At 35.0% G+C, this 15,751-nt stretch overlaps 1 protein-coding gene across 1 annotated transcript in view; it reads left to right on the top strand.

Annotated features, from left to right (window-relative positions):
* The first annotated feature begins 1,907 nt into the window (after window positions 1-1,907).
* The window catches only part of LOC110096919 (copper-transporting ATPase HMA4), a 47,334-nt gene continuing 33,490 nt past the window's right edge, over window positions 1,908-15,751 (top strand). Inside the window, exons 1-7 of the mRNA XM_020823070.2 lie at window positions 1,908-2,040; window positions 2,494-2,764; window positions 9,724-10,469; window positions 10,617-11,088; window positions 11,174-11,341; window positions 13,267-13,521; window positions 13,623-13,745. Of these exons, the coding sequence (XP_020678729.1) occupies window positions 2,507-2,764; window positions 9,724-10,469; window positions 10,617-11,088; window positions 11,174-11,341; window positions 13,267-13,521; window positions 13,623-13,745 (2,022 nt within the window). The 5' untranslated portion in view covers window positions 1,908-2,040; window positions 2,494-2,506. The remainder of the gene's footprint in view (window positions 2,041-2,493; window positions 2,765-9,723; window positions 10,470-10,616; window positions 11,089-11,173; window positions 11,342-13,266; window positions 13,522-13,622; window positions 13,746-15,751) is intronic.

Genomic DNA, 15,751 nt, shown 5'->3' with positions numbered 1-15,751 from the left:
GGGATATTATTAACAGAATTCAAGTTGGATGATTGAAGTGGAGGAATGCTTCGAGTTTGTTGTGTGATAGAAAAGTACCACTCAAGTTTATGGAAAAAATTTATAAGATGGTGCTATGACTTGCAACGCTTTATGATGCAAAATGATGTCCATTAAAAGAGAAGCATAATATTAAGTTAAGCGTTGTTGAGATGAGGATGCTCAGGTGGATGATTGGATTTACTCTTAGTGATAAGATACAAAACAGGCATATTAGTGAAAAGGTTGGAGTAGCTCCAGTGATAAATAAGATTAGAGAGAGTCGCCTTAGATAGTTTGGTCATGTAAAATGGTAGCCTTCCGATGTGTGATAGTCCAAACTCTTAACTATTGAGATATTATCCGCTTTGGTCTAAGAGCATCACAATTTTATCATGTTGGTGTAACCTAACAGTAGGTCACCCATCCCAGAATTGCTTCCGGATGAGCACGCTTAAGTATAATGTTTCTTAATGAAATTCCAACAATTACACCTAAAGGTGCCTCGATGTTTAAGTGTTTAGCCTTTTTTACTTAAGGGGTTTCACAATCTCCCTCACTTAAGTAACTGATGTCTTTATCTGCATCATTATCCCAGAATCATCTACTAGTTAGATAGGATTCTATAGGTGGCCCCTACAAGTTTAAGTGGTGGCTCCTATTATGTAGCATTTTGTCCCATATGGGTTCAAGAGGTGGCTCCCATAGCGTAATACTTAATATGTTCTCATATTCTGACTACTTTATTGCTCTGATGCCATTTATGACAACCCAAAATCTTAACTATCGAGATATTGTTCGCTTTGGTCTAAGAGCCTCACAGTTCTATCTTGTCGGTGTAACTTCCTAGTAGGTCACCCATCCTATAATTGCTTTGGGATGAGCATGCTTAACTGCGAAGTTTTTTAATAAAATTTCAACCATTATACCAAAAGATGTCTCATTATTTAAGATTTTAGCTTCTTTAACTTAAGGGGTTTCACACGATGATCATTTTAGGAGAGTAGATGTATTAGTTTTAGCTTATGTTATTAAATCTAGATGTCTAAAAAGATTTGGTTAGAAAATATTAGAAATGATCTTTCTTTATTAGATTTAAATGAGAATTTGACTCTTAATAGGACATAATGGAAAAAAAGGATTCGTGTAGATGACTACACATAATGGGATAAAGGCTTGTTGTTGTTTTTATTGTAGACATTCCTGATCAAGCTATGAAAAGTACACACGTCTGAAACTTATGGCTACAACTTCACTTGGTAGATTCATCCTTTTTTTGTAGCTATCATCATTCAAGGAACTTGGCCCTTGCTCTTGAGGACTCAATGATTTAGTCTTGGGGACAAGATGATTATTCTTGACAAGTTGACTATTGCACTTGGATGTTGTCCCTTGTTCTTAGGACTTGTCAGCACATATTTACCCTACAATTCAATTCCTTGAGATACTAAATAATTTTATTTTATACAAAAATAGTAATAAAATAAAATTACAAAATAAAGATTATTTTGAAAAGGCTCTCAATAAATATATTAAATTTTAAAAAATAATATAAAAAAATTTAAAATATGCTATTCACTATTCAAAGAGAGAGAATAAAAAAACCGGCCGCCCCTTCGGTTTGTTTCAATGCTCGACTCGGTCGACTCCTTGTCAATCTCTGATACGTGAAGAATCGCACGTGCGATTACCCGCATACAAGCGTCTTCATCGGAACGTTCCTAGTTCATCCAATGGTAGCTGATGATTCCCGCACTGATTCAGTCCCAACTCCGTACAGGAGACGTTAGACGTTCAAATTTAAAAAATAATATTAAAAGATAAGAAAAGCGGGCGCGCACTTAAAAAAGCTCGGTTTATTGGTGCCCCCGCGCACAAACAAAGGCAACCGTGTCCTCATCATCGTCCTCTTCTCACTCCTTTCTTCTCTCTCCTTGGAACTCCTGCTTGTGGTACCAAACCAATCAACCATCCAGAATCCTAGCTTCTCAACCGCAGCCGGCTTAGAATTGTGAAGTATCGGTATGCTTGAGGATTCTGGTTACTTTTGATCATGTCTTCTTTTTTTTGTCTGATTCATTTAGGATTTGCGCAGTTGTCTAATTGCAAACCCTAAACTTTATCTTTACTTGTTATTAGAATTTCTGCTTCTTCTTCTAGTTCGTTTTGCCTTGGGCTTATATTCATTTACTATGTTAAAATTGCTTGTGAGTAAGGACAGGCCTGCAAATTTCAATAAATTCGATATAAATTTCTATCTATTGGCCTGATTATTGTCCAATTCAGTAACTATTCTATATTTTGCACTGTTTTTTTTTTACTTTTCATTTTTCGAATTATTATCTTTTATCTTAGCATATAAGCAGTCAGCTGTTTTTGCCTTCATTTTTCCAGTGTTTAGTATCCGTTTGGTACTTTCGATTTGATTTTTATTGGGGACAAATGATTTAATTTCATCCTTTTTTGCCTGAAAAGGTGGATGTAAGAGATGGATTTGAATGGAAAAGGCAGTCTCCTAGACCCACTTTTGCAATCTTCAGAGAATGTGACTATCAATATGGCTCAAGCTCCTCGGAGAGATGACTTCAAAACCAGAAAGATCAAGTTCAAAATTGGAGGCATATCTTGTGCTTCATGTACAGCTTCAATTGAATTGGTAGTGGGAGCTAAGGAGGGCGTTGAAAGTGTCATGGTTTCACCAATTCAGGGCCATGTTGAGATCGCGTACAGGCCTGAAATTGTCAATGTAAGTCTAACTATAGTGTTTGATGTTCATCTTTCTTATTTAAAAACATGCTTGCATTGAAAGGATTGTAATACTTGATTTGGCATTGCTCTTTCTCAAGTGAGAGAGCTTATTTTAAAGTATATTTTGTCTAATGGCTCTATGAGGGCGAACCTAGCTTACTTATATTCACTAAAGCTATAAGTAAGCTTAATAGCCCACTTTATTTTTTCGAAGGAAAAATTCTTTTTTGGAGCTAATATTGATGTTATCAATTATTTAGCTATAACTAAGTCTTAAACAAGTTTTAATGGTAGGCATGATTAATTTTTGAAGAAAAAATGAAATTAGCAAAAAGATTACCATTTCTATTTTGTTAGTATCACATTACTTATGAAAAGAAGTGTATGCAAGACATCACATCAATACTGGTGCATCTACAATGCATCGACACTCTTCTCTATGAAGGTATTTAGTGTCCAACATGCATCAGACATAACAAAGGTGTGTCTGCCTAAAATAATATTTAAAGAAAATTAGACATGTTTATCTTAAATAATATTCTATTAAAAATTTTATTTATGTTATAGTCGCCTTGTATGCTGCATCCCTTGAACATTTCACTAAGCATGGATAGATGTTTACTTTGATGGTTTGATACACTCAAAGTTGGGTCAACGATGAAGTTCAATCTCCTACAAACAATCACACCCTTGTGTTATTGTACTGGCATGACATCATGACACCTCTACGAGAACATCCAACATCGTTTCAGCTTCAATGGCTGATGCCTTATCGATAGTACTGTCATCTAACATTGTTTCATTATATATAAAATATTTAATTATGATGAATTTAAGATCAAAGACAAATACATGATGAAGAAGCTAATCCTATTTTTTTTAGTGAATAGTTAATCATTGAATATTGAATCTTGCTGTTGTACTAGAAAATTTATGCTTAGTTTTCTGATATCATAAGCGAGATAATTATTTATAGACAATTCAGCTTTACTAAAGTTAATGTTAGAGTTCAATGACTTATCATTTCTTTATTATTCTTAAGCATATTTAATTTCTTTGTGCTATTTTTAAGATATAAAAATTATAATGCCGTACCAAAGACGTATCCATATCTAATATTTTCAATAATTAATGTGTCCTATGTCTTACCTGTGCATCCTAGTGTTGCCTTGATCAAAATTAATAAAATGATTTTTTGAGATAGCCCTTGGCTATCCCAATCATCGACTATCGTTGCACCAATCACTTCATTTATTCCTAAGCACTACCCACCCGAGTAATTTCATGTTCAAAGCTATAAAAGGCCTTTGAATAAATGGGTTTGGAGAAGGAGCTTATATTATGAGTGAAAAGTGAGATTCCTCTTACTTGGATAAGTGATTTTCCAATATAATGTTTTGTGAGTTTACATAGTTTTGAGTGAGTGAGCACCCTTGTTATCTTATATATATATATATATACTTTTTTCTCTTAGTGATGAAATCTCTGTTGATTCATCTTTTCAATTTCACTTTTTTTGGGGCTGAATGAAATTGCTATTAGCACAATTTTTCCTATCTTAGCTCGCATATAGACCATTGACAAGTGCCAATCTATCAAGTCAGGAAAGTGCTTCACTAAATATCAAACTTGGTGTTGAGTTTTTTCCAAAAGTGATGATGATGATATAGCCATGTACTTGAGTTCCTAGAATTTAATGGCGAGTGAATCCTCAAAATTTTAGATGAGTAAATTCCCTCATATATTGTGTATATTTCTTTCTTCATAATTAAATCCTCTTCCAATCTCTTTTTAGTACAAATTTTATTTTGGGTATATTAAACATTAATGCCTTTCATTGAACTTTTTTTTTTCAACTTTTTCTATCGACAATTTCGGTGGAATTATTTTCTTTCCTTGTCCAAATTTAAATTTAAGAAAATTTGTCAATTGGGATTGAGCTTCTTTGGTCTTTCTTATACTTATTATCTTGCCAAGTGCATTGTCTCACTATGTTATTTTGTAATCTATACTAGTTTGTAGCTGATTTTTTCTTTCTCTGGATTTACGAGTCTACTCGTTCATTTTACTGTCTGCAAGTCTTACCAAATGGGTGAAAATGTTTCCTTTCATTGTATGTTGCTGAAAACATTTAGTCATCCGAGTCCTCCAACATCATTTTATGAATAATAAAGAACTTTTATTAATACTTTAAAGGCTCTTATTCACAATAAATCAACTTATGTTTTATTAATGAGTTCTACTATTAAGCTTTACTCTTAGATTGCTCAGTATTAGTCATACTCTTGTGTTAATATGATTGCATTACTTTATCACACAAATGATGATTTACATATTTATTTGTCACTAGAAAGTTTTCTGTTTATATCACAGCTGAAGTGTCATTCATATATCGATATTTTCTTTTTCCTTGATCAATGTGAGAGTACTTGGCTAAGAGAAGCTAAAAGATAGTTATGCATCAACATTGTATACTCACATATGCCTTCACAAGTATTTAATAGATAGTCACTGGATTACAAGGAGAGGACTTGCATCTAATGGGCCCTAAGGAGAAACTTGACAAGCGAATATCAAGCCCCACTCGGTCGAGTCAACAAAGGGAGGTCTCTCCTCTCTGTGGCAATGGAGAGTACATCAATCAAGCAATTAGCCACTCGCCTTGCGGATCGAAGGTAGCTACCACAACTACTTTCCCTTCTGGTGAGGGTGCCTTTATTCCCACACATCTAAGTCCAATTGCAGGAAAGCACCTACTTAGAGAGCCCTCACTACATCTTTTCATAGCTGACTGACTGACCATTGAGTTCAGCTTTTCCACAACCTCATATCATTGGCCTTCTAATCTAGGCTTTCCAAGACTTAGCACAGGTCGCCATATGGCTCCCAGACATCGCTCAGTTATCAAGCACGCTACTTCGGAACCCACTCGTAGACTCACCCACTCTCACTAGGTTGTACCAAGCTTGCTCTCACTACCAACTCGACAGTACTAAGCTCACCTAGAAATAGATCATCAGAACTTTGTAGCCATCACTTTCTCTTAGGTAATCAGGAGGTGACATGTGTCTAGGGTAGTTTGTGTAACATTGCAACTTTTTTACTTTTTGGGTTGTAGACATTTCTTTGTAGCCCTTAAAACCTTATAAATAATAGGTGATTAGGAGCATTTTGGCACTTTTTTGATCTCTTGAGATTTCTATGCTGATTGAGATTTTAAATTTTAAGTACTCTTTTTATATCTTCTCTCTAGTTTTTCTCTAGTATTCCTACTTTCTCTCCATTCTTATATAGATTTCAGGTCACTATAAATGTTTGCAAATCAATAGAGACTTGTGTGATGGGAAGTTGGTGCATGCATAATTCGAAGAAGTCCCATTGGAACCACCATCACACATATAGCCAGCATATAATTCATAGTAACAAATATGAAGCTAAATATGGAGCCTTACTCACTTACCAACAACTCACCGCAGGTTTAGGAGCAACTCAACTGGTGGTGTACTTTGACTTGTAACTGATAGTAAACTAGATAAATGATGAGTACAAAGTTAGAGCCAAGCTGCTCCAAAAATATTTATTGAAAGTGAATTCAGAGGTTAGCAGACTAAAATACTTGAAGATAACCCAGATCCTCTTAGAATACAATGAAGTTGCTGACCTTTTCTCCAAGCAGGTGAACCTTGATCGATGACCTGTGGTAAAAATAATAAGGCCCACAATTGAAGAAGAAAAGTTCTGCGGATGGAGGCTAGTCACTAGTGAGTTGGATATACCTTATTCAAAAATAGTTGAATACATGAGTGAATATACCCTATTCAAGATTAGTTGAAGACATGAGTGATGGTGCTAGATGTTGATAACCAGCGATGATTCAAAAACAAGGCTACTAATTGTCTAATCATAGGAGGTAGTTATTCAGAAGATCGATAACCTCACTTAACTTGAGGTATGTTAGAGAGGATGTGAAGGAAATAATACTTAGGAAAATCCACTTAGGTGAGTGTGGTAATCACTTTAAAAGGAGGACACTAGCCCAAAAAATTATGAGGTAGCATTATTTCTCGCTGACTCTGAGGAAAGATGCTGAAGAATTCTCAAGAAGTTGCCCTTAATGCCAAAAGTTTGATCATATGCAATTATAATAGTCTCACAACATGTAACCCATAGCCCTTCGTAGTTTGAGGAATGGACATGAGAGGACCATTCTCACCTTCCTCAAGGCAGAGGAAGTTCCTCTTAGTCATTGTCGATTATTACATGAAGTGGATTAAAGCTAAAGAACTCGACAATATGATATCCACTATTCTTTTTATGGATTAATATCATCTGCAAGTATGGTGTTGTTAAGTAAAAAGGTTGTAGTATTTTTATTATGTTAATTATACTAAAGATGTGTATTTTAGTTCATATTGTACAAGAATGTCTCAGGAAATGGAGCAAAATTTATAAAGTTTAGAACTAGCACCGCAACACCCAAACTATCAGTGTCGTAGCATCTTCAATGCCTTAGCGCTGGATAAGGACATTACATTGCCAAAGCTTATGGAAAATTTCATTTAATTTAGTGCCTCGATGTAGCAAAGACCAAACTGCAGACTACGCAGCGTCACAAAGAAAATAGTGAACATTGAGGATAGAAAGCACCTAAGGATTTTCCATAATGCCTCGTATACATGCTCCTTTCCCTCCATAGTTGAGATTTAACCTGTATAGCCGTCACACACTGCAGGAAAATCTTCCATTATCGTCAAAATTTTCGGCGGACATACATGCACCGGAATAAGCAGCAGACTAACCAACGGAATATACGACTATAAATTTACGATGAAATTACCGGTGTACTTTTCGCCGTAAAGGTACCGACGTACATTCTGCCGGTATATTTTATATTCCGATGCAATTTCTGCCGAAATTTCCCACAGAATCACCAACGTTAATTGCGCCGGCTTACTTAAACTCGACAATAATTTTCCTGTGTAATATGCGCGGGTAATGTTACTAGTGAAAAATCCGTCGGAATAGCCAACAGAGAAAGCCTTATTTCGCCCGCTCCGTCGTCTTTCTTCTCATTTTGTTTCATCTTCGTTTTGGTTCGCTCTGCTTGCGTCTGAGACCTATACTGAATGCCGTCTCCATTTAGACCGGTCTGTTGCCGATGTTCCCCGCTAACCTTACTCACGTTCGCCGCTGTCCTTGCAAAAGTTTGCCGCCTCTGTTGCTGACATTCATCGCCTTATTTGTATTCCCCTGTAAGTTTTTTCTTTTGTCATGGATATCCTCGGTAGGCATTTGCAAGAAATTATAGCATGGTTTATGCATTTTATTGATGAAATTCTTCTTGTTAATGAGTCTAGAGATAGTTGATGTGTATATTTTTAGTTGAGATTAATATCTTTTTACTTTAGTCATGGATGTTCTCACTAGACATTTGCAAGGGAATGTACCTTGTTATATGCTTTTTGCTGATGATATTCTTTTTATTGATAAGACTAGAGTGGGAATTGAAGGAAAACTTGAATTATGGAGGTCAACCTTAGAGTTTAAAGGTTTTCGGTTGAGTAGATCTAAAACTTAATACATGGAGTATAATTTTAGTAGTAATAGACCTAGTTGAGGGATTGTGACTTTGGGTGATCAAGTCATTAATAAAAGTACACGTTTTAAATATCTTGGATCTATTGATGGTGAAATAGATGGGGATATTATCAGTAGAATTCTAGTTGGATGGTTGAAGTGGAGGAATGCATCAAGCTTGTTGTGTGATAGAAAAGTCCTCTTCAAACGTAAGGGAAAATTATATAAGATGGTGATGAGACCTGTAATGCTTTATGATGCAGAATATTGACCATTAAAAGAGAAGCATAATATTAAGTTAAGTGTTGCAGAGATGAGGATGATCTGGTGGATGAGTAGATTTACCTTTATAGACATGATAGAAAATGAGCATATATGTGAAAAGGTTGGAGTATCTCCAGTGAAAGATAAAATTAGAGAGTCGCCTTAGATGGTTGGTCACATAAAACGACGGCCTTCCGGACATGTTAAGACTCTTTGTATTTCCTCTAAATGGGGGAGATGCTGGGAGGTTGCTAGATTTTTTATTAACAGGGGACTTATTTGAAATTAAAATCCATTTATTTTTCTTCAATAAATGTTATAACAATATCTAATATATTAATATTATATGTTGGCTATATTATGGATATAAAAAATCAAAGAAGTTTGATGTATAACCGATTGACGCAAGGACGAAGGACATTAACATATGAGTTCATTAAATGTGTGAATTTTTTCATTCAGACAGCTTCTCAACTTCCCAGCTTCATCTCAAATGAAAACTTTTTATACCCATATTCTTAATATAAAAATCAAGTGCACCTAAGCCCAGATGATGCAACTGTTGATCTATACCATAGAGGGTTCATGGCAGAATATTGATATTGGACTTCTTATAGTGAGTATGAGCTACATTTCGATTCTCGATGCGGTCCGTCTACAAGTTTTAATATAGCTGAGTAATAAAATATCTGGCATGATCTTGAGGAATTAGTTCATGATACAACTGAAGCATAATTTGAACAATATATAGAAGAGTCATCTAATAAAGAGACAAAATTTTTATAATTTGTTACATGCTTCTTAACAACCAATATGAAGGGGTGTACCTGTCACTCAAAATTATCCGTTGTTGTTAAGATGTTAAACATCAAGGCAGAATATAATGTCCCCCGTGAATGTTTTAATCAATTCATTAGCCTGCTTAAGGAAACCAACCCGACAGAAAAGAAGGAAATGTTGTATCAAGAAAGAAATGAGTTTGTTGAGGGCTGGGGGAATGGGTTTGTTGGGGGTGTGGTGGGAGTTTTACTATGTTTTTATATTGTACTGCTGTAACTATTATTATCTTTCTGGCTATGAGACTTTGTAAATCGTTTATCTGTGCCTTTTGTTTAGGCTAAAATGATCAAGGAAGCCATAGAAGATATGGGCTACAATGTTGATGAATTTCAAGATAAGAGTATTTCAGTATGCTGCATTCGAATTAAAGGAATGGCATGCACCAGCTGCTCTGAATCTGTTGAACGATCTTTGCTTATGGTTGATGGAGTAAAAAAAGCTGTTGTTGGCCTTGCACTTGAAGAAGCAAAGGTTCACTTTGATCCCGACATTACCAATCCTGATCGCCTAATAGAAGCTATTGAAGATACAGGTTTTGGAGCAAACCTCATCAGCTCTGGGGATGATGTAAACAAAGTGTATCTAAAAGTTGTAGGCATTCATTCTCAAAATGATGCTGTACTTGTTCAATCATCTCTCGAAGCTATGGAAGGTGTAAATCATGTAGAATTGGATCCAGTAGGACAGAAAGTAACGGTTACATATGATCCTGACCTTACTGGTCCTAGATCAATTATTCATTGCATTGAAGAAGCTGGCCAAAGCCCTGGTCTTTTCCTTGTGAGCTTGTATTCGGCTCCAAGACCTCGAGAAATGGAGAGGCAGCATCAGGTTCGGGTCTATAGGAACCAGTTTCTTTGGAGTTGTCTGTTTTCCGTTCCTGTATTCCTGTTCTCTATGGTGCTCCCTATGCTTCCTCCTTATGGGGACTGGCTATATACAAAGATATTCAATGATCTAACCATTGGAATGCTACTGAGATGGCTTTTTTGTTCTCCAGTACAGTTTATAATTGGCTGGAGGTACTTTTTTCTTAAGCCCTAACTTGCTTGCTTTTTTAATGCTGAGCCTGCTTTACGTAGCATAGAAATCATATTTTCTGAGTTTTTTGAAAAATGATTCATTGCCTTGACCAAGTTTTTTATTTTTCCTTTTTGATATGAATTTAGATTCTACATTGGATCTTATCATGCATTGCGACAAGGTTCCTCTAACATGGACGTTCTGGTAGCGATGGGAACAAATACTGCTTACTTTTACTCTCTTTATGTTGTGTTAAAATCATTAACATCGAGATCATTTGAAGGGCAGGATTTTTTTGAAACTAGCGCCATGTTAATCTCTTTTATTCTTCTGGGTAAGTATTTGGAGGTAATTGCAAAGGGGAAAACATCAGAAGCTTTAGCAAAGCTTGCAGACCTTGCTCCAGAAACAGCCTCCTTATTGATCTTTGATGAAGGAGACAATGTCATTGCAGAGACTGAGATTAGTACTCAATTACTTCAACGAAATGATGTGATTAAGATCGTTCCAGGAGCCAAAGTACCAGTTGATGGAATTGTTATAAGTGGTCAGAGTTATGTGAATGAGAGCATGATGACTGGAGAGGCAAGGCCTATTGCTAAAGGCTCCGGAGACAAGGTTTCATTTTAACATTTTCTCAGGTTGGCTAAGTACTAGCCTTCTTCTGCTGCAAACTAATATTTAATGTCTATACTTTATGCAGGTTATTGGTGGAACTGTGAATGAGAATGGATGCATAGTTGTGAAGGCCACACATGTGGGATCAGAGACTGCTTTATCTCAGATGGTTCAGCTGGTGGAAGCGGCTCAGCTTTCTAAGGCACCTGTCCAGAAACTAGCGGACAAAATTTCCAGAGTCTTTGTTCCCACAGTATGTACTATTTGTTTAATCTTCATATTTATTTATAAATTATTGGTTTAAGTTATGCGAGGCATATTATCCGATAAATATGCACTAGTATGATTAGCAGTTTTTGAATAGAAAACAAATTGCATAACATTTTCCTTTTTTTTCCTTAAAATTCATTTGTCTTTTTCATTTATCAAAGGTGAAATGAGTAAAGATCACTTTGGGGCTGTTTGGATACAAGATTTATACAGGATTTAAACTGGATTTATGCTAAATTCTGCCAAATAGGATTTGAGGACATCTTAAATCTCACAGTCAAATAAATTATCCATTTTCTTATTTTTTTCCATAAATCCCAGATTTGCTAAATCCGTGAGTTCAGTGAATTTATGGGATTTGGCCGAAGATGTGTGCGAAAGGTGAGAAAGATGGTTATCTAGGCAATGAGCGAGCCACTGTACTTTTGATCTAATGTGAAGAATGACAAACTATTGTCACTTACAATTTGACAGAAGGAATGTCGTTGAAAGAGGATAAGAAGTCTTTTATCAACTCATTCATAATGACGAGCTGTCGTGACTGTGTGTAAGTCGAAGTAGAACAACAAGAAAAAATGGAGAAGAGGGAAAGTAAACCCTACGCAGACCTAAAGACATCGGATGCCTCTGCAAATAGTTCTTAATTATATACCAAAAAAAAAGTTCTTAATTATCTAATTAGTTTAATTAGTATAATTTAAATTATAAATAAATAATTAAAATTAATAGTGTAAATAGTAATTAAATAATTAAATGATTAATTAGATCATTAGTAGTCTAAGTTAATAATAAAAAACTTATTAAATAATATTTTAAAAATTAATTATAAAATGAGTAGTATAAGTAGTAATTAAATAATTTGTTATTTCAAATAATAATTAAATAATTAATTAGATAATTGTTAATATAATTAATAATCAAATATTTATTAAAATAACACCTAAATAAGTAATTAAGTCATTAGTACTTTAAATAATAATCAAATCATTAGTTAAGTTATTAAAGCTCACTTCCAATTATATAATTTATAATTGCAACTTATTAATGATATTTAAAATTGAAATTAATAATTAACTTGTATTTTAAATGCATATTAAATTTAAAACACATTAAATTTGAGTTTTTAATGAACTAATCACTTTAAATCTTGAGTTGTATTGCCAAACAGTTTTACAAGATTTATTAGGATTTAAAATCCATTTTGCTAAACAATTTTTAGGATTTAAACACCCATAGGATTTAGTAATTTGGATTTACCGGATGTACTAAATCTCACTTGAGTTAAGTCCCATTTGTTGCCAAACAGCCCCAAAATAACTGCTGGTTCATGGGTTTTTTAATTATTGTTTATAATGTAGGTGAAGAAATGATGTTCTTTGTTTTAATTAAGTTTTTGCTTAAGCAACATTCCCACCCTAGATCTAATGAGAAGCTAATTATTTTGCATAGGGATATGATTCAGAAACTCAATCAAATTTGATTTGGTTCAATGACTAATTGGTGAAATATTATTTATCGGGTCTCAACTCAATTTACCTTTTTTTTACACATTTAGGCCAATTAAGGCAAATTCCTACACACATCACGTACACAAGACTCGAACCTAAGGCCTCTTGGTTGGTAGTTAAAGCTCTCAACCAATAGATCAAAATGTGCTGCATCTCAATTTACCTTTTAGTTCTTTATTTGGAACTTAGTTAATAGAAATTCTATTTGCATCCTCAAAACCCTACATAAACTTCACCTTGAGATTGGATAATGCTTCTTGCATGCCACTGCAAGATGCTCCATATAATGTTATCTTTTATTTATTTATTTTTATTTTTTAAGCTTCGACTGTATTATACATTATCATTGAAAATGGAAGATGCAGATGGCAATCTATCTTTAAACAAAAATTCTCTTCAGGTTGTTGTGGTGGCATTGCTTGCTTGGCTTGGCTGGTTCATTCCTGGAGCAGCTCATCTTTATCCAAGGACTTGGATTCCAAGTGGCATGGATGAGTTTGAATTGGCACTCCAGTTTGGAATTTCAGTCCTTGTGGTTGCTTGTCCATGTGCTCTCGGTCTGGCAACTCCAACTGCTGTGATGGTTGCCACTGGCAAAGGAGCCTCTCAAGGTGTCCTGATAAAGGGTGGAAGTGCTCTGGAGAAAGCACACAAGGTAAGTATTTATCATTTAGTAAATATCAAAAAGTCTAGGACAAAGGAGGGTGATAGACCTTCGATTTAAAGGGCATCTCTCCATGTTTTTTTTTTTAACAGGTGAAAACTATTGTATTTGATAAGACAGGAACACTGACTGTTGGAAAACCTGCAGTGGTTGATAGAATGCTATTTTCCGGCTCTTCCTTGCAGGAAGTATGTGATTTGGCTGCTGCTGCAGAGGTAACTGCCAATACTGAATTTATGAGTTTTTTTTGGTGGTTCAGATTGATCAAATTATTTTGCAAACCATTATCAAGTTATAAATGCAATTGACTGCAAATTAGCTTGAAATACCTACAATATGGAATTCCCTTATTATACCTACAATATGGAATTCCCTTATTATCAACTGCAAATCGGCTTGAAACCCTAATTCAATCCTCAATACTCAGCTGTTGAACTTAGCCGAAAGATTCATGAAATCACATACCTTCCTAGTCTCTTGAAGCACTAATTTAGTGTTCACGCCTAGAGTTTTAAATTAGAGAACTAGCAAAGGTGATTCATCCACAAACTACAACTTGTATATTTGCTTGAAGTTTCCTCTAATTTCCCGCATTACTTGCTTTCTACACAACAAATTACACAAAATCCACCTCAGAAATTTCCAAGAGTTGAATTAAGAAGTTGGCTCTCTAGCATCAACCTTGATCTTTGCTTATAAATAGTTGGTTGGTAGTCGACTTCAAGCATACGAAATCATAAAATCTAAAGAAATATCTCATACAGAAAATCGCTTATTCTTTCACTGTTGCCTTAACTCGGTTTGACTTGTCCTTCGTAGTTCAAAGAAGTTTTATCATTTTCTAATACAGTAGTTCTATAAGAGACTTTCTAAGATAGCTTCTTTCTCATTCTTCTATAACATGGTTATGAATTATTTATCTCATAACATCTTGCTTATGTTTCATGGACAAATTTAGATCCAACATCCTCTTTAGTGTAGTAAGCATGGCTTGTGTCAAAAATTAGAACTAGAATATGTATCTTCTCATTGATTGTAGGAGGTCTTTGCATAGCATGAAGACAACATATGAATGATTGTTTGACAAAGATGATCCATAACATATTTAGGAATGGAACTAGCCACTCCTCTTCCTCCTTCACCTTGTGAATGAGAATTACATCATGGTCATTAGGTGTCGATGTGATGATTTGAAATGAAATAAAAAAAAAGAGAGAGGATCGCACGTACCTGTCCGGCCACGAACGTCATCGTGCTCGCCATACTTCACACTACCCGTCGTTTCTCTCCACGCCATTTGCATGACCTCGCGTCGTTAAAAGACTGCGAGAACGAAGCCATCGGGTTACTAAAAAAAAAAAAAGAAGCTCTCTCGCTCTCGATCTCTCGCCCTCTCTCGCACCATCTCCGGCTCCTGCGATGACTTTCACTTGCGGTCAGATCGGAGTTACAACATTCCGATCGGGAGCAGGCACGGGAGCACGCTCGCTGTAGAGTAACTTTCTCCGTTTCGCGCTCTCCCACGGCTCTGTCGCTGCTCGACTGTGCTCCACCAGCGGCGTTCCCTCCTTGTCGGATCAGAACCAAGACACTTTGATCGGAACCGGACGGGAGCTCCGCACGCTGTGAAAGTCCGGAAGTTACGACATTTTAGATCGGAAACAACAACAGGAGCTCGTTGCGTTCTTTTTTGGCCAAATCCCTGAAATCTGCCGAACCAAGGGATTTAGTAAATACGGGATTAAGCCGTAAATCCTTAATCTGGGATTTAACCATCTCCGGGATTTAACGCGCGCACCAAAACCGTTGGCTGGATTTAGCCTAAATCCGGCCAAATCCCGTAACTTCGCCGAACAGAGAGGTAGAGGGAGGGAGGAGTTATTTAGTTTTCAATTAAAATTAATTTTAATTATAGTTGTTTTTTTTTTAATTATAGTTGTTTTAATTAATTATATGTATTATAATTAATTATATGTATTATAATTAATTATAATTTATTTTAATTAAAATAATTATAATTAATGTCAATTTATTATAATTAATTTAATTAAAGTTAATCTTAATTAATTATAATCTTTTTTATTGTTAATTACAATTAATTATTATTAATTAATTAATATTAATTAGTTCTGATTAATAAAAGTTAAATATAATTAATTATTTTAATTAATTATAATAATTATAATTAATTAATTTATTTAATTATAGTTAGCTATAAATA

The sequence above is a fragment of the Dendrobium catenatum genome, unplaced genomic scaffold, assembly GCF_001605985.2.
Source record: "Dendrobium catenatum unplaced genomic scaffold, ASM160598v2 fragScaff_scaffold_153, whole genome shotgun sequence".
Lineage (NCBI taxonomy): Eukaryota > Viridiplantae > Streptophyta > Magnoliopsida > Asparagales > Orchidaceae > Dendrobium > Dendrobium catenatum.
Note: the sequence above shows the minus strand (reverse complement) of the source record. Positions and strands in the feature narration are given on the sequence as shown.